The following is a 17,461-nucleotide window of genomic DNA, read 5'->3' as shown; positions in this document are numbered from 1 at the left end:
GAGCGCGCCGTGGACGGCGCGCTTCGCCGCGGCGGGCACGTACGCCCGGCACCTCGTCCGCTTCTCGCTGTCGGGCGTGCCCGCCGCGGCCGACCTGCGCGTCGCGCTCGACGGCGCGGACCTCGCCTGGGAGCCGCGCCCCGGCATCGGCCGCGACCGCTGGCACTACGACGTCTACCGCGCCGGCGGGCTCGCGCAGGGCGCGCACGAGGTCGAGTTTGCGCTCGTGAACGCGGCGCGCGAGGGCGACGCGCAGATGTGTAGTGTGGAGGTGTTGGAGTTTGGGGATGAACATGAGTTGCGTGTTTTTTTAATTTTATTTCGGCGTTGTTTTTAGCGTACTGGGCTGAACGTCCCCCAACTCATTCGTCCAGGTTCAACGCGACCCCGGGGCACTACAGCATGTACCCAACGTGAGCGTTTCCCATCCCCAACACTCCCCTATCACCTCGCACACATACTGACACACACGCGCACACACTACCGCGACACAGATTCTCGCTCGAGAACACGACGACGTACCGGCCGACGAACGAGGACTGCCTCATGCGCCAGGTCACGACGGCCGACTTCTGCAGCGCCTGCACCGAGGGCCTCTGGACCGCGCTCCTGCGCCGCGTCGACCCCATCGACGCCCTCACCGCGCGCTGCACCCCCGGCGCCGCGCCCGGCACCGTCGACCTCGCCGCCGAGCTCCGCCTCGTGCCGCTCGCGGCCGCCCACGCAGACTCTGCGACGACTAAGGAGCAGGAGGCGGCGATCGAGGGGGAGGAGGCGGCGATCGAGGGGGAGGCGGCGGCAGGCGCGAGCTACACGGTCGCGTGGACGCAGGACGGCGCGGCGCTGCCGCGCTTCGCGAACGCGACGCGGCTCGCGGTCAGGGGCGTGCGCGCGGACGCGGTGTTCGCCGTCGACGTCGCGTTCGCGACGGACGAGGTGCGCGTCGACCGGGACGGCCTGCTCGCGTCGCACCGGGACATGGCGCTCGCGGAGCTCTGCGCGCTGTGAACGCACTCGGTCGGACGGTTTTGGGAGGGGGATACGGATGTAATATTGTACCTAGGGTATGGAGGCTGCTAGTGAGAGGTATAGGTGATTAGGGATAAAGGAAGAAGGGTGTTATTTCTAAACATTGTACAAGCGAAAATGTGAATGAGAAGGGCCTGGACCGTGGATAATAAGCCAATAAGTTGCGTGCGAGACGGGCGGCTGAAGAAGAATGCGCGGCAGAGCGGGGTTACAGCACAACGGACGAAGAAAGGCAGCAAAAGTGGTAAGACACGGCCGTACGAGAGAACGCAGAAGAGTGCCCAAGCGATATTGCCGACAGTAAAAGCAAGAAGGGCTGACGGCAGAGATCCAGGAGAGGTGCAGAGAGTCCACGCATATCGTCACATGATGACACATTTGCAACACCCGCCTCCTCTGCTTTCATCCTCCTCACCCACCTCACTTCTCGGCCGGTTGTCAGACGACGCCCGTATGACACGGATCTCTGGTATTGGAACAGGCGCAATGTACTGCGAGAAGGGCGCAGGCGACTCTGGGCGGACAGGACTCGTCGACAACCGTGGTGGTGGAGACAACGGCGCCTGCAGCATTGGCGCCTTGTTGACCACCTTTGGTTGTGGCCCTGGCTCTAGCTCTGGTGGTGGCTGCTGCTCGTCGATAGGAGCAAGATCGTCAACGTCTTGATCGAAGTCATCCATAAGTATCTCCTCGTCGCGTGTATCGGTTCGGCCACGGTATTTCGAGTGGTCGAAGCCAAACGTGCCCGGAGCCTGTGTACAAAAAGGCGTGAGGCAAGGAGTAGATTATCTGGTGCACCATACGTACCGGCTCGATGACACGCTTTGCACGCTGCTTTGGCTTCGGGGTGCCGTCAGCGGGCACGTAGTGGTCTTCGAGCCCCTTCTTGCGAGCGACTACCGGCAGGACCACCTGAAACAGAGGTGAGAAGGCAGGAAACGTGGCAGATAAGCGAGAACCGCACATCATCCCAATTACCAGACTTCGGCACCGGCTGAGTCCACGAGGGAACTGCGTGCATGACGTCATCTCCTTCGGGAGCAGGATATTGTGCGACCGACTCTCTCGACCGGGTGTCCTTCTTTAGCGTGGTCTTTGGCTTCGCTGGTGGTTTCTTGGTGCGCTTCGCAGGAGCAGGCGTAGTCGCCGCAGGACCCTTTGCTTTGCGCTTTGCGGCAGTCGTAGCAGCGGCAGGCTTAGGCGCAGCTTGAGATAAGGGAGGAGGGGAGGCTTTGGGAGTAGGTGGAACTTCGAGCGGCGGGGGCGATGCACTCGTCGGGGTGCCGGAGCGGGAGCCAGGATTCCGTGAGGTAGGCGTAGGTATTCGACTTTTGAACCCAGAGGCCTTAGATCTACTAGTGTAGGAGAATCACTGCGGTCTAATGAGTGTGGGGGAGACACCGCGCCGTTATCTCCTCCGTATGCCGTAGTGTCCTCCTCATAGTACTCCTCGTCCTCGTACGCCTCTTCGTCCGTGTCGATATCTGTTGGTGGCCTTTCGTTCAACACGAATGATCCATGTCCCAGCTTACTATCCTCGTCCAGATATATGCTCTCCCTGGCACCCACGCTCTCTGCCCTCGACCTCGTCGTTGGACGACTGTGAGCAGCATCCCTACCACGAGAATTCGAGCGCGACCGTGACGAGGAGGAAAGGGCTGTTCGTGAAGACGCTTGTCGTAGCGTGTGGCCATAGTTGGCGATATCTAGCATCTCTAGCCGCTTGCCCACCCGGAGTTCGCCAACGCCTCCGTTACGTGACACGTCGCCGCGGTACCAATGTTCGTACGGCCGCTCTTCAGAGTCGTTAGACATTCGAGGGTAGTCGTCGTCATAGCCGCGACGCGAGCTTGAGTTGTAGGGGGACCTCTCGTCCACCGACTCTGGCGCGCCTGACTGAGACGACTTGGCTCTCGACCGCGGACTAACAGAGGATGGCTGGCGACCTTCTGCCACCGGCCATAGATCGGTGGCCAACTCAGGGCCGTAGGCAGCGCCGTTTGTCTTGTAATGCCCGTTCCTGCTATCGCCCCGTGTGTTCATGGCCACGCTATGCAAGGACGGTTGGTAACTGCTCGACACGCTGCCCGTGCGCCCCCGAGAAACTGGTATTCGAGTTGAATGCACGGAAGACGACATTGGCGAGCTTGAGCGCGAGGTAGCATCAGCCGGCAGCGGCGGTGCGCTTTGCGACAATAGTGGCTCAAAGGGAAATGGTTGTGAAACCGTGCGATTACGCTGAAACGAGCCCGAACGAGCGCGGGAAGTGTCTGCCGTACGCGACTGCTGCATGCTTGGTCGTGGAATGGCGCTGGGTTTTGAAGAGGTTGGGGTAGCTGCTCTGTTTCTGGAGGCGAAGGTCGAGCTCGAAGCAAGGGAAGTGTCCGGCCCGTCTATGGACGCAGCCGACATTCGCTTTGCCAACAAATGGCTTTCAGTCTCCAGACCTATGAAGCATCGTTGCAATAATCGAACGGATTGTAATGGCTGGGGTACGCACGCTTGCGCAGAGCTGGTACAATTGCTTCATCCCAGGCTGGTTCACGAGAGAAGGTAGAACGCGACGGATGGATCGTCGCAAGGGCCATTTCCAGTGGAGAGAAGTAGGATTAGTTGGCGCAAATCCGTCCAGATAAACAAATGTCAGAGAATTAAGAAAAATGAGAGTGAGAAGTTGGACAGAACGGAGAATGATGAGCTCGATGTCGGCAGCGGCGACCTGGAGGTCGCGAACCTTTTTCAATAGGGTTTCGTGAGACAACCGCGTGATAGCCATCATATTTGGAAAGATAGCTCCAGAAGTAGACTTGTCGGATAATATAACTCTTAACAGGCTCGATAAACCGTCGTTGGCACTTTGGCAGAGACCACCACTCGAGTCGACTGTACAGTCGCTTTCTTGACGTGTACCCAAACCGTGAACGTCTAATCAGCAACCGACCTTTCAAGGAAATGCTATAAGGAGCAGGTCTCTTTGCTACCCTCATCACTTTGTCTCCCACACGACGCGAACACAACTGCAAACATGACTTCGCCTCCGAGATATTTGTCCTCTCACAAGATGCTTAGTGCCTTTGTATGTTTCCATCAAGCCTGCGTGTGGGAGTCGAGCTTGACTTTGAGGGCATAGCAACTAGGCGACTCGTTAGGCAAAGGCGCGTTCGGGCAGGTTTATCGTGAGTGAATGGACGCGTATTCGCTCGGTTCCGCGCTTGAACGCCACGGACAGGTGCTTTGAACTGGGAGACCGGCGAGACAGTCGCCGTCAAGGAGATTCAGCTCAGTAACATACCAAAGAGCGAGATAGGGCAGATTATGGTAAGCCTAGCGTGCAAGGTCGCGTCGCAAAACGTGCTCACTGGTCCAGTCCGAGATTAACTTGCTGAAGAATCTCAATGTACGTCATTATGCCTCCGTGTCTCACCCATAGAAATAATTCCGCTACGCAGCATCCGAACATTGTCAAGTATAAAGGCTATGAGAAGACACCAGAGTTCCTCTACATCATCCTAGAGTGTGCTCATCCTCTCCATCTCATGAACGTCGGCGCTGAGGTATAAACGCGTAGATTTTGCGAGAACGGTTCACTGCACAATATATGCAAGCGTTTCGGCAAGTTCCCAGAAACCCTCGTAGGCGTGTACATCTCGCAAGTGTTGGAAGGTCTCATGTATCTTCACGAACAAGGTGTCATACACCGTGACATCAAGGGTGCCAATATCCTTACGAACAAGGATGGCTGCGTCAAACTTGCAGATTTCGGCGTCGCAAGCAATGCAGCCGCGACAGCGGTTCGAGAGAATGAAGTTGTTGGAAGCCCATACTGGAGTGCGTACTGCAGTTACCTGGCCCACTGTACTAAGTTGACTGTATGCAGTGGCACCCGAGGTAATAGAGCAGTCTGGCGCAACAACCGCTTCAGATATCTGGTCCGTGGGGTGTACGGTCATTGAACTGCTCGAAGGAAAGCCTCCCTACCATTTCCTAGACCCCATGCCCGCGCTGTTTCGCATTGTACAAGACGATTGTCCGCCCATTCCTGAGGGCGCGTCACCTGTCGTAAAGGACTTTCTATACCACTGTTTCCAAAAGGATCCCAACCTCCGTGTCTCTGCGAAGAAGCTCCTCAAACACCCGTGGATGGCTGCATCCAAGCGGCAAATTTCCGGAGACAAAGGGGCAGACAGTTCGAACAAGCGGCCGTTGAGCAACTACAATTTTAATGAGGCTGTCCTCAAAGTGCAAGAATGGAACGAAGCACTTAAATGTATGCGGTTCTTTCGCCCATCTTGTATTCCACTAACCCTTCTATAGCCCCGTCGAAACCGGCCAAACACCCTACTAAGCGTCCAAACCTCGATGGCGACGGTCGGCACTCTCCACTGCAGCCATTGGACTTTGGCCCCGCCTCCAAGACCCCATTGGCATCTTCGCAAGGTCTAAGTGCATCGAACTCGGGACAGAAGCCTGCTAGCCTACTGCTGCGACCTAACCCTACACAAGCGCCCAAGACTCCAGCCATGCCCACACCTCTTGGACACATTCGTGAGACCCTGCCCATACCTTTCGTGCTCCAGCAGCCCGAGGAGCAGACCGATAACTGGGACGATGACTTCGAGGAAGGGATCTCTCTAACTAAGTTACAAGGCTAGTCTTGGTGTAGTCTCGTATGCATGGTGTCTCTGACTTTATATTAGCATTGGAGAAGACCACCACTGAGGGCGGAGAGGAGAAGCAAGAAGTTGAAGATAACGGACAAACTATCAGGCCATCGTCTCGCAGTCCGAGCGTAGTTCCATCACCGCTCCCGGTTTCGAAGCCACCTGCCGCTGACATAGAGCCAATCGTCGAGGATCTAGACTTTGACTTCGCTGAGGATGACGACAATCTCCAAGCAAAGGTCGCCGACTTCAAGGTCAGTATCGTGGTGTCTGTTGCAGATGTAGCTGGTATTAAGCGCGTCCGTAGAAGAAAATCTCCGTCCGCCGCGGTCTCTTCCATCCAGACGACATCAAGATCGTTGGACTCATGCCAACATCGCCTGGCCCGAAGACAGCACCGCTCCCTGTGCTCTCCCACAAGCCCTCGCGACCGTCCCTCAACCCGCTTTCATCTGGTAGTAGCACGCCTAGTCGTGGCCACCAACGATCCTCGTCATCTGTGGGTTCGAACGGCGGCTCGGCTGGGCGCGCAGAGGCCAGGAGACTGCACAGTCAGTCTGAATTCGGGAAATACACCGAGGATGATGATGAAGACTACGAGGATATTTTTGACAAGGTCAATGGCAACTGTATGTGTACGTTCGCAAGTGAAATTCACTTTATCCAACTCAAATTGTCTAGCTACACATCCGATGCAAACCCTGCAGCTTAACACTCGCCTGTCCAACGAGTCATGGGTATGACCTTCGTGATCCGTGGTAACGTATATTGACGTTTGCTTTCCTAGTTGGGTGATGACGATGACGACGAGGATCCGTTTGCGGACGTGAGTAGCATTCAGTCTAAAACACCCAAACCGCTCATCGAAACGGTTTTCGCAGATCGACGAAGGCTTTGCCGAAGAAGACCTAGAATCGAACCTCCAGCGCGACAAGTATGCTCGACTGTGCAATAGCGTCAACCTGCTTATAGACGAGCTAACGCCGTCCGCCCCGGACTTCCAGCTGCGTGAGGCATGCGATCAGCTGGTAAGGACTAAGCCGTCTTGTGCCTTGCAAACTAATAATGACGACGTTGCAGCTTGCTATCATTGTCGACGCGCCGGAGATGCAGTCACAGCTCGTGTCAGCGCATGGGATGCTTGCTATCATGGAGGTGCTCGAGAGTCGAATATCTCGAGAGGTGGCGTTGAGATTGTTGCAAATCGTGAACGCTGTGAGTCCTCGCTTCAGGCAACTCTCGACCCTCGCTGACTCGTCGGCTAGCTGGTAACATCTGACATGGGCTTCTTGGAGAGCTTCTGTCTGATAGGGTGCCTAAAATTTATTTGTCTATGCTGGTTTTGAGACTAACAGAGTTCTAGCGGAATACCTGTGATGATGGAGTTTACCTCCAAGAAGCATTCACCGGAGTGTCGACTGGAAGCATCTAATTTTATCCGTTTGCTTTGTCATTCCTCCGTCCTGACCCTGCAGATGTTCATCTCGTACGTTGCTTGCACCCCGACTTGTTCTGCCAATGCTGATATCTGTTCCACAGATGCCGCGGTTTGAGGGTCCTTGTCGACCTCCTCGACGAAGACTACACGGAGCAGAGCCAGCTTGTGATCCATGCCCTAAACGGGATCTGCAGCGTCTTCGAGCTCCAGAGCCCGACGACCAAGAATGACTTCTGCCGGATGTTCATCCGTGAGGGCCTGCTTGACCCGCTTTCCTCGGCGCTGCTGAACATTATGACGAGCCGCGGCGAAACGGCGGCAGAGATGAACGGGAAGATCATCCAGATCGTTTTAGTCTTCTGCCAGGTCTCGCAGTCGGATATTCATGTGCGTAATGCACTCGGGACACGGAAGGTCGTCAGACGTGCGTCGTCTTTGATTCCCTGGAAATCGTTTGGACGTATTAAAGGAAATAACAGGTCTGTTGCGGGCATGCGAGTTGCTCGAACCGGAGTACTTGGTCAACGTGCTCAAGGCGGTAAAGCATCTATCTATGAGCGCGACACTACTCGAAGTGTTGCAGAACGCCAATGCGATCGATATCCTTGTCAAGATACTCGAAGAACAAAGCTCCGGGCCGTACAGTGCTGTATGTCCAGTCTCATCCACCCGTTCTAGCTCTACCTAATGCGACACTACCACACAGGAAATTTGCAACCATGTCTTCCAGACGTGCTACAATCTCTGTCGCCTCAACAAGTCTCGACAGGAGGAGGCAGCGCAGGCTGGTATCGTTCCATGTCTCGTACGGGTGCTCCCGACGAAGTCACCTCTCAAGCAATTTGCTCTTCCTATCCTCTGCGACCTGGCCAGCGCTAGCAAGAGCTGTCGCATCCTGCTTTGGCAGCACGATGGCTTCTCTCTGTACGTCAAACTATTAGATGATCCGTACTTCCAAGTTAGTGCACTGGAAGCCATTTTTGCGTGGTATGTTCGCACATAGCTGTCTAGACTTTTCTATCATCTGACATGTTACCCAGGTTAACAGACGAGACCCATCGAATCGAGGATCAGCTCCTCAAACCCGACGCTCTCGACGCGCTGCTCCGGTGCTTCGTCAACTCCAAAGCGAACTCGTTCGAGAACCTGCTCGAAGCGTTCTACAAGCTTTGCCGCGTCTCGACGTTGGTGACGATCGGCATCGCCAAGTCACAGTTCTTCAAGCGTACCGTCGAGAAACTGGGCCACAGCAAGCCACACGTGCGGCTGCACCTGCTCAAGCTCCTCAAGTGGGTCTGCGAGGTGCACCCGAACCGCGCGACACTCATCGAGCGCTTCGGTCTGCACGACGTCGTGCGCAAGCTCAGCGCCGACGACCCCGCCGTGCTCGTGCGCCAGCTCGCGGGCGAGCTCCTCCCGCTGCTCGCGCCCGCGCTGCGGCCGGCGCATGCACGCAGGGGCAAGGGCACCGAGAGCCCCAAGGCGGCCATCGCGCCGAAGAAGATGCGCAGGACAGCGTCCGAGGGCGCGGCGTCGATCGCGTCGCCGCTCACTGGCAGGCACGTGCGTGCGGCGACGAGGGCCGTAGGAGGCCTCTCTGCGAGTAGGGCCACACGGCAGTCGCCCAGCGATGCGTCGTTCCTGTCGGACGTCTCCTCGACCGGCACGTCGCCGCGGTAACAGCCCCGCTGGACACCCGCAGTCAACAACCATCCCCGTCCGTTTCTTCGTTCCCTTAGACGTCATCTCTTCGCCTTTCTGTCTCCCTCGCCCTTGCTTGCTTTGCACGTTTTGCACACACGCGCTTTCAGCATTTGCATTTTTGCAGCTCCTTTTGCTCGTCGCATAATGTATCGAATACCCTATTGTAACAGTAAATTGGCAGGATCTGCGGGAATTATGGCTATACATACTAGCGATGGCATGTCACAGGACTGCTCCCGCGAGGCTCGAAGTAGCTGTGTCAATTGAGAGGTTTCCGTTCGGCCGCGACCCTGCTACCAGCTGTTAGCTTCCGGCCGACAGTTTTACGAGAGGCGGGACTTCAAACTTGCAAGTCTCGCCGCATACTGAGCTGGTCGTGCCTGGCTATCCTTTACTCTGGGTAGGTGCAATTGAGCGGCCTCGCGTCTGCCAGAACCCTGCGAACATCACAACATTGCTAAAACATGTGGGAGACTCTCACTCCGCGCGAGCTTAGTTAACGGCGTCTTTACACCATCTGACGTGCATGATATGTCTAGATTCCGTGCATGCTCCGCCGTTTCATTCCCATGCCCGACCTGAACATCGTGTGCTCGACGTCGAGGACGTTGTGTATCTCGAGCCCCGCTGTGCAGTGCATACTTAAGCTTCCAGCACTGGCGCCCGGCGCCCTTCCTGTGAGCGGTTACATGCAGAAATCACGGCGCGCAGCTTGTTGGATCCAAACCATCAACGTCTCTCTTCTCTTCTCTAATAGTCGGTGAAACTGAGCCCGGAAACGGTTGGCTTTTGACATTCTTCATCCTTTGTTTTCAACATAAAGCCTCCGTGAAAGATGCCATGCCGCATTGGGATGACAGTGGCAGCCTGGAGTTCATCGCGGGTGACGATTCGACCTCCGACGATGCAAAATGCAAGCGCAGACTTTTTGTGACCGCTCACGATCCGCAGTTGGCTCCGTATGTGGGCGGTGGGAAGGGAGGTGGAGAAAAAAGCTTGACCTGCTTCGCCACCACAAAAGGCAAGACAGGGGCTTTGGTGCCTGAAAATTCAGTTTGTGACCAATGCTTTGATTATCGCTCGCTGAAGCCCATATGGCCTGACCCTGCAAGAACCCACGCAATCGCGGAAGTTAGAGGATGGCAATACGTTCCCAGTGTCCTTCTCAAGTCACGCCGAGCTGCCGTTGCCGGCCAGCCTGTGTATAAAGCTCCCTCGGATTCTCCTACAATCAGGTGCGACCCGCCCAGTCCAAGCCGCAGCCATGTCGTCGTCCAACGTCCTCGGTGTTGTCCTCATTGCTCGCCACGGTGACCGTCAGGGTTTCTACCAGGACCCCATAACGTACGACGCCTCCAACACGGCCATCACCCCCCTTGGAGAGGTGAGCAGACCACGCCGCGCTCGCACGTTCGTGTCCATACATTTGTGCTCATTGTTTCCCCTTTCAGCTCCAAGAGCAGCAGCTCGGCCAGTACGTCGGCTCGGTCTACCTCAACTCCAGCTCGCCGTCCTACTTCGGGCTCTCGACTGTCTTCGACTCGGACACGTTCTCCGCCCAGGCAGATTTCGCAGATGAGGGATTTGTGATCATCGACAGTGCGAACGCCCTCCTGCAAGGCTTGTTCCCGCCTAATGCCGTACGCACCCCCCTCTGCTTCGCCTTAATCGTCAACTGAATCCTGCCGGACAGACTGCCAATACTATCGCTCTTGCGAATGGTAGTTCTGTGACAGGTCCCTTCCAAGGGTACCAGTATGTCCCCGTTGACTCCATCGGGATAAATGATGTTTCGTTGGAGGGATTCACAGACTGCAATGTATGTCAATCCGCGCAAGAACTCTCTAGCGTCTTGACAGTGTTGGCTTCCAGACGCAAAACACTCGCACCAGCGCGTTCTACAACTCAACGGCCTTCCAGCAGAAGGCCAACGAGAGTGCTGCTTTCCTTAGTCAGCTTCCTCCTTTCCTGGACGGCCGACCTGTGACCCTCGTGAACATGTGGAACGTGAGCGAAACCTCGCCGTTGGTGCGAAGGGCGGTTGACTGATCCTTGCTTCAGATCTATGACTTCATGAACGTTCAGTCCATCCACAACGCCACGTTCGCGAAGAATCTTCCTCCTACGTTCCTTGCTCAGGCTCGCGATCTCGCGAACTGGCACGAGTGGAACGTCTTCTCAGATTCCACTCTTGGTGGTATTGGCAACAGTACGTGTTCTCCGCACCTTCTTTCGAGCTGCTACTCACCATACCTTTTACAGTTGCCGGCACGGCGATGCTTCCGTCCGTCTTGTCTGCTATGCAGGACATCGCCAACAGCTCGAACCCACTCAAGTTCTCATATACGGCCATCTCGTACAAGCCATTCCTGAGTCTGTTCAACATGACGGGTGTCAACGCCGACGGACAGGTCCCCCCAGCAATCGTCAACTACGCGGCGGCACTCGCACTGGAGGTCCGCCAGCCGAGTGGCGGTGGCGAGCCCTTCATCAGGTTCCAGTTCAAGAACGGGACGGACGACGACGTGTTCAAGACGTACAACATGCAGCTGCCGAGCATGTCTTCTCCAGGCGACGTCCCGCTCTCGACGTTCCTGAGCACGTTCGAGCCCGTCGCGATCAACACGACGCTCGAGTGGTGCCTCACATGCAACCAGACGACGCTCCGCGGGTGCGGCGCGCTCCTGAACGCGTCGTCGGCCGCGGCGAGCGCACCGGCGCCGACGCACCACGACCGGATCAGCCCCGTCGGCGCGGGCTTCCTCGGTGCTGGCCTCACGTTCGCGGTCTACAGCATGCTCCTCGCCGCGCTCGTCCTCCTCGGCCTCCTCAACTTTGGCAAGCGCGGCAGCCGCACTGCGAGCCGGCATGGTCTGAACTCGGAGGATAACTCGATCAACCACGACAAGCGCCCGTCTTCGTAAACGGGGGCACACACTACGATGCGATGTGCCTGGGATGCCAGGAAAACGTCTACCTTATGACCCCCCTTTGTACCTGTCCATGCTCCCGGAGGAACGCATCCAGGACATCCTCTCCCACCTGCTCTGCGTTCCACACCGGGTGTTCAACAGGCGCGGACGGTGGCGCCCCGAGCCAACTCACCAGGTCCTCCAGGTGTGCAAGCTCTGGCTACGCGTAGGCACGCCACTTCTCTACGAGTGTCTCGTCCTCACCACGAGCAGCCACGCCGCGTCCGTGGCGCGTCTCTTCCGTGCCCACCCGCACGCCGCCCTCGCCGTCCGCTGCCTCAAGCTCCAGGGCGAGTTCGGGCCCGAGCTCCGCGCCGTCGTCCAGTTCCTCCCCCAGCGCCTCGCGAGCGTGTACGTCCTCATGAGCCTCGCGGACCGCGCCGGCGGCGCCGCGGACGGGCTGCTCCTCGCGCTGCCTGCGCTGAACCCTGGCGCGGTGTACCTCCAGGGCCGGCTCGGGCAGCCGCACACGGCGATGGTGCAGCGCGTCGACAAGACGCTCGCGGACCTCATCCACAGCGGCACCTGGGCCCTAGTGAGTGGTTGCGCCACACCGCGCCTCTCCCTCGTCCCCGCCCGCGCGCCGCTCGCTGACACGCGGCTTTTCTCTCTCCCCCTCCACCTATCTTCTTCCCTTCCCCGCCGTTCATCAGCACACGTTTGTATGCGCGCAGAACGACGCGTATTATGTGACTGACACGCTCGCAGCCGCGCTTGCGGCGTCGCCGACGCTGCGCCGGCTCGTCATCGACCCGTACTACCTGCTCGTGCGCGCGTTCCTTGCCAAGGTCGGCGTGGTCGCGATGAACCCGGGCCTGCGCGAGGTCGCGTGCGTGCCCGGCGGCCAGACGGGGACCGTCCACCTCGGGCCTGTCAACCTCCAGGAAATCTTTCCCAGGGAGCGGAACGAGGTCGTGCGCGAACGGTTGCGCCGGCTGCTCACGTTTCCCCAGAACCCAGAGTTTTAGCACTCGGTTGTGGGAGACAGAAGTCTTGGGACTGGGCTGAGGTGACGGTACCCACTTCATGTATCGCACGCGTTTCTGCCCAACGACTGGCGTGTGCGCCAAGTGCATATCGCACTCGGCGACCATCTTCGTTAACACACTCGTCTGATCGTGAGATAGCACCAAAAGGATCAATACACCACTAACTAGCCTACATACAACGTACGGACATGGTGGGTTGGGATAAGAATACTGGGTACAACAATTGACTTTATATCCCGAGATTGCTCCCACGGTCTCCCGCAGCGCGAAACGTGTTGGTCCGGCACGAGTTCCCTGAGCGCGAGTTCTTGCTGCGTCTGAGTAAGAAATTCCTACAACGTATAGGAATAAGGCGCGTGATTCACAAGTGTACAATCTGCGGGATAGGTCTGGGCATCCTAGTACGCTCTATTTGATATGGTCGGGATGTGGCGCAACCTTATTAGCCCTACATTCACTTAGAATCCCCACACAGGGTGGTAAGCACGCTTTTTTTTCTTTAAGAAACCCGGCCTAAAATTGGAAAAACAAGAACCAACTGTTCCCCGGTTGTATATTGGGGTAAATTAGTGCGCAAATTGGTGCAAAACCGGCCAAAAGAGGCTGAAACACGACAAAACTAGCGGAAAAGGACGTTTTGTCTCCAAATTTTCTCGAATGAAAACCGGTTAAACACAGGTTCTTGTTCGCCTAGCTTTTGGCTAGTTATGCAGGCAAAAAAAACTGCACCTACCACCTAGTGCCAGCAACACGGGTGCACCCTAACTCAATCGCTAAAATGGCCGTCTGTGTTGAAGGCAGGTGACCTTATTGCAATCTCCGCGGCTTGGTACGTCCCTGCGAAGTGTATGATATCGAATCATCGATACTTATCGCGACCCACACGTGATAAATCTGAGTGAAACAAGGAGAGTCGACCCGAAAGTGTCAAAGAGCACTATCAGCAGCGCAGTGGTCTTAAGCTGAGATGCGCGCCGAGCCAGCTACAATGGCCGGAAGTATGGGGACGGACTCCGCGCCCGTAGTATGTAGCGGAGGTCCAGTCCGTAATGGTAGGTGAGGAAGAGAACAAGAACGGCTTACATCGTCAACGTCACTGAAGGTGCTGCAAGGAGAAATAGGCATACAGGCGAAAGGATACTAGTTGTTCTCAAGGGTTCCTAGTTTCCCTTATCATTTGCAAGATACCCCCGATGTGCTGTGCGATATATATCGAGCGACCGCGGCTTGTCATAGGACCTGAACTCAAAGAAGTGCACGTTCATATCTCAGACGCATGACACAACGTATCAGTCAATACACGCCATTACTGTCTCAAGTATGAGTTCCGGCTCGTCCCAGCGGGCCTGCATGGATAGCCATCAGTTTGGTAGTCTTGCATGTGACATATGACGGCGTACGCCCACTCACAAAATGGTTCATGCCATCCAGCTCCTTGAACTTTATCAGCCCACCGCCAAACGACTCGTCGTCATCCTGAAGCGAAAAGTACGCGGCCAGCGAGAGCGCAGATGTCACATCGCCCATGATGACAGCCACCTTCATTCCCGGAAGCGCAGCCCTGACGTCCTTGTCGAAGCAGGCCTTGCGGTAGCTCGCGTTGATCGCCGCAGAGCAGAAGAGAATGAACAGCATGTCTGACGTCTGCGCCGGCGGCGCGTACGTCATCTTCGCCAGCTGCTCGTCCGACATCGAGTAGATGCTCGGTGCACGGAACGTCCCAGGCACGATGTACGACAGGACGTCGAGGTCCCGGGTAGACAGGTCACCGTGCTTGAAGTATGCGGTGATCCAGTGGTTAAAGAAGTCGTCGCGGAGCTCTGTGGGCATGGTGGTGTCGATGTGCGGCGACTAGGCCTTGGGCGGCAGCGGTGTGCAGACGGTGACAGTCACCGGTTCTGGACAAGTGTTAGTCGTGAGGCTACACGGCAGAGCAGTTGGATTTGCCATGAAGGACAAGACCATGAAGATTCGTGGAAAAAGTATTGTTTCGAGGAAGACGGAAAGGCATCAATGTGGGCGACGACGGCGTGGGCAATCGCACAGCCGAAAGACCAGCCAAGGATTGCGAATCCGCCGGTCTTGCCATCTTCAGAGCGACGAGGTATGTCGAACTGTTGAGCGAAACGACAGACGAAGGTGGCGATCTCGAGTCCTCGAGTACGCAGAAATGCAGCCTTCTCGTCATCGGTACCCGAGTTGAGGATCTCAATGTCGGAGGGATACAGTGGGGTCGAACCTGGATATTCTCTGCGATTCATGGCGACAAGACGAATATTATATTGGGCAGCAACAGCCATCAGCTTATCGAAGGCATCTGAATGGGGATGGTCTTCAGCATGCGAGGAGCGCGAATGGTCTGGCAGACTCACAATTGGTGAATGCCGAGCCATGAATGCCGAAGATTGTGGTATAGGCGCTTCCTGATTTTGAATCGGGAGTACCGCTATCAATGTATGACAGCTTGGTTCCTTGATCATCCACCACAATTTGCTGCATAGTTGTTCTGTCTCCCGGACTGAGTGTTGGGGCGAAAGGTTTGATTTGCAGCACGTTTCTTCAGGGTTAAAATGCTTTCTATACTGAGCGTTCCGCTCGTGGTCGTGTGGAGTTCGCCAATATCCAACCCCCGAAGGGTCATGATTGCAGAGCGTTTTCGGTTACGGCGAAGGTTGTGGTATACGCGTTTCTCGGTTTTGAAGCAGGAGCAGCTCGATTCCGTGATCATCCACCACAATCTGCTGCATAGGTGTTCTGCTTCCTGAGCTGGACGTGTATGTGAAAAGTCTGAATAAGGTATGAAAGGCCTAGCTTGCAACACGTTTCAATGCTTGTGTGTTTCAGCGCAGTGACGGTAGGCGCCGTGCTGCTCGTGGTGATGGGGGCCCGGGCCTCTGTCTCAGATGGTTATCGTCCTAATGCCGCTTGAAGGGCTTGGGGGGCTGAATTTAAAGGCCACATAAAATTGATATCTGCAGATGATAGTCGTCTGTTCGAGACTTGCATGCCAGCAGTTCAAGGTCCGATAGCTTTGTGGCGTTTGAGTTGCACAATATATTCTCGCGGTTTTGCGGCTCGAGACGATCGTCCGCTTTCCCTTTGATTATGGTGTGATCCCATTCCTACCGACCCGGAACCTGAGATGAGAATATAGTCTATCAACGGTGGTCTTGGACTGACTCAAGCTCTCTGTGTCAAATTGCATGCAAGCTAGCGTTCAGACCTTTTACAACCGATGTCACCTTCGCAGAGACGAAACGGGTGCAACAAAATCTTCGCTGTCTACGACTCAGTATATATTTACTGATCGTAAGTCCACCAAAGGGAAAATGTTTCTCATCCGCTAACATTTTTCTCCATGCAGATCAAGTGGGAGCTTACCAGTATATGGCGTTCGTGCTGCCAGTGTGGCCGTCAGTTGCCGAAACTACACGAGACCGGCCGACCTCGAACTCTCCAGGCCACATGTCAACAACGAGAAAGGCGTCGCGTTCCTTCATCCTCCCGGGGCTCGAGATTCCTCCACGTACTTGCAATAAATGAGACGAGATAGTTAGAGCCCCTGAAGACTAAAGACAGGTTCGCGATCCTTGAATTTGGCCAGCCGCTGGCTCATCCGCTCGCCTACGCCACTGTGACATGCTTCGAGACACTCCCGCTTGATTCAAGCCTTTTTTTGGCGATACTCCATGGCTTCGTCCTTCACGGAGTCACGGCGAGCTTCTTTCTTTCTTTCGTAACGCAGCTGTACAGCCAACATCTATCAAGAGTTACCAGCTATCTCCGTCGGGACACCACTGCCACCGATTTAGGAGGCTTGGTCTTCTGCAAGAGTAGTCTCACAGAGCTTCGCGATGTGCTCTTTAAGCCGTTGACTACCGGATACTTCAACCATAGCGATCTGTTCACGCGAGATCTGGGCGGAGGGGCGTCTTGTTCTCCGCCGCACTGAATACTCCAGGCTTCAGCATCTTCTCGTTATCCAGCTACTCCGAGAAGTTCACAAAGGCGACAACCTAACTGTGCGCGCATACGTTAGACACTGACATGCATTCTTGGTGGCGATCATTGCGATCTACCGCAAAGCCCGCCTTGACGTGGGGCTTGAGCTGCGCACATACAAAAGTGTAGGCCATCAGACCTCACTAGTACTGTGTGTTGCAAGACCACGTTCGCTCACCAGTATTGCTGTAAATTTTGCAGACAACAGGCAGCATTGACGCTGTCTCTCACTTCTAGGCTTTGTCTCAGCTGTATCAATTGGTGAGTCTCGACGGATTTGCGGGCTGAATGAGACGGTGTACGCCGTAGCTGGAACGTGCGTAAAGCTTTTACCCCATGCGTGCTCGGCCGACGGCGTCTTCACACCATCTGATATTTAGGTTCTGTGCGTGCTCCGCCTTCCAAATACTGTGTACTCGACGTCAGGGGTGATGCACCGGTGATGCTGGGTCCTATATGTCCGTTAACCTCCGCTGTCCCGTGCCTATAGCACAGACGCTTACTATACATTGGTGCGCGCGGTTATACACAAAGCTTGTTCCGAACCGCCAACATCTCCCATCTCTTCTCATCAGCGAGAGCTGACACGGATACGGCATAGTTTTCATCACTGTTCATTCCTCGATGACATAGATATAAAACCTCCGCGGAGAGACGACATACCGC

The 17,461-nt window shown here is 55.9% G+C and overlaps 3 protein-coding genes across 3 annotated transcripts in view; all 3 read left to right on the top strand.

Annotated features, from left to right (window-relative positions):
• PHACADRAFT_154240 (uncharacterized protein) overlaps positions 1-3,776 on the top strand; it is a 6,150-nt gene extending 2,374 nt beyond the window's left edge. Inside the window, exons 9-13 of the mRNA XM_007401709.1 lie at positions 375-413; positions 495-1,781; positions 1,837-1,941; positions 1,994-3,476; positions 3,530-3,776. Coding sequence (XP_007401771.1) covers positions 375-413; positions 495-1,008 — 553 coding nt within the window. The 3' untranslated portion in view covers positions 1,009-1,781; positions 1,837-1,941; positions 1,994-3,476; positions 3,530-3,776. The remainder of the gene's footprint in view (positions 1-374; positions 414-494; positions 1,782-1,836; positions 1,942-1,993; positions 3,477-3,529) is intronic.
• A 106-nt stretch (positions 3,777-3,882) lies between these two features.
• Positions 3,883-9,113, top strand: PHACADRAFT_214230 (uncharacterized protein). Its single transcript, XM_007401708.1, has 20 exons — positions 3,883-4,105; positions 4,160-4,205; positions 4,259-4,347; positions 4,397-4,426; positions 4,479-4,543; positions 4,598-4,857; positions 4,907-5,296; positions 5,344-5,574; positions 5,727-5,944; positions 5,998-6,319; positions 6,372-6,427; positions 6,478-6,516; positions 6,572-6,718; positions 6,771-6,905; positions 6,956-7,002; positions 7,054-7,176; positions 7,230-7,552; positions 7,608-7,777; positions 7,835-8,115; positions 8,169-9,113. The coding sequence occupies exons 1-20, from the start codon at positions 4,055-4,057 to the stop codon at positions 8,806-8,808; spliced, it is 3,663 nt and encodes a 1,220-aa protein (XP_007401770.1). The 5' UTR covers positions 3,883-4,054; the 3' UTR covers positions 8,809-9,113.
• A 960-nt stretch (positions 9,114-10,073) lies between these two features.
• PHACADRAFT_265304 (uncharacterized protein) overlaps positions 10,074-17,461 on the top strand; it is a 10,067-nt gene continuing 2,679 nt past the window's right edge. Inside the window, exons 1-6 of the mRNA XM_007401707.1 lie at positions 10,074-10,216; positions 10,284-10,472; positions 10,526-10,651; positions 10,705-10,839; positions 10,894-11,041; positions 11,095-11,847. Of these exons, the coding sequence (XP_007401769.1) occupies positions 10,097-10,216; positions 10,284-10,472; positions 10,526-10,651; positions 10,705-10,839; positions 10,894-11,041; positions 11,095-11,756 (1,380 nt within the window). The 5' untranslated portion in view covers positions 10,074-10,096 and the 3' untranslated portion in view covers positions 11,757-11,847. The remainder of the gene's footprint in view (positions 10,217-10,283; positions 10,473-10,525; positions 10,652-10,704; positions 10,840-10,893; positions 11,042-11,094; positions 11,848-17,461) is intronic.

This window comes from Phanerochaete carnosa, assembly GCF_000300595.1.
Source record: "Phanerochaete carnosa HHB-10118-sp unplaced genomic scaffold PHACAscaffold_13, whole genome shotgun sequence".
NCBI lineage: Eukaryota > Fungi > Basidiomycota > Agaricomycetes > Polyporales > Phanerochaetaceae > Phanerochaete > Phanerochaete carnosa.
This window is presented reverse-complemented; position numbering and strand designations above follow the sequence as displayed.

Coding starts and splice junctions, on each gene's coding strand:
- PHACADRAFT_214230 (XM_007401708.1), top strand. CDS start 4,055: ATGACTTCGCCTCCGAGATATTTGTCCTCTCACAAGATGCTTAGTGCC. Junction 4,106..4,159: donor ACAAGATGCTTAGTGCCTTT/GTATGTTTCCAT, acceptor TTGAGGGCATAG/CAACTAGGCGACTCGTTAGG. Junction 4,348..4,396: donor GCGAGATAGGGCAGATTATG/GTAAGCCTAGCG, acceptor TCACTGGTCCAG/TCCGAGATTAACTTGCTGAA.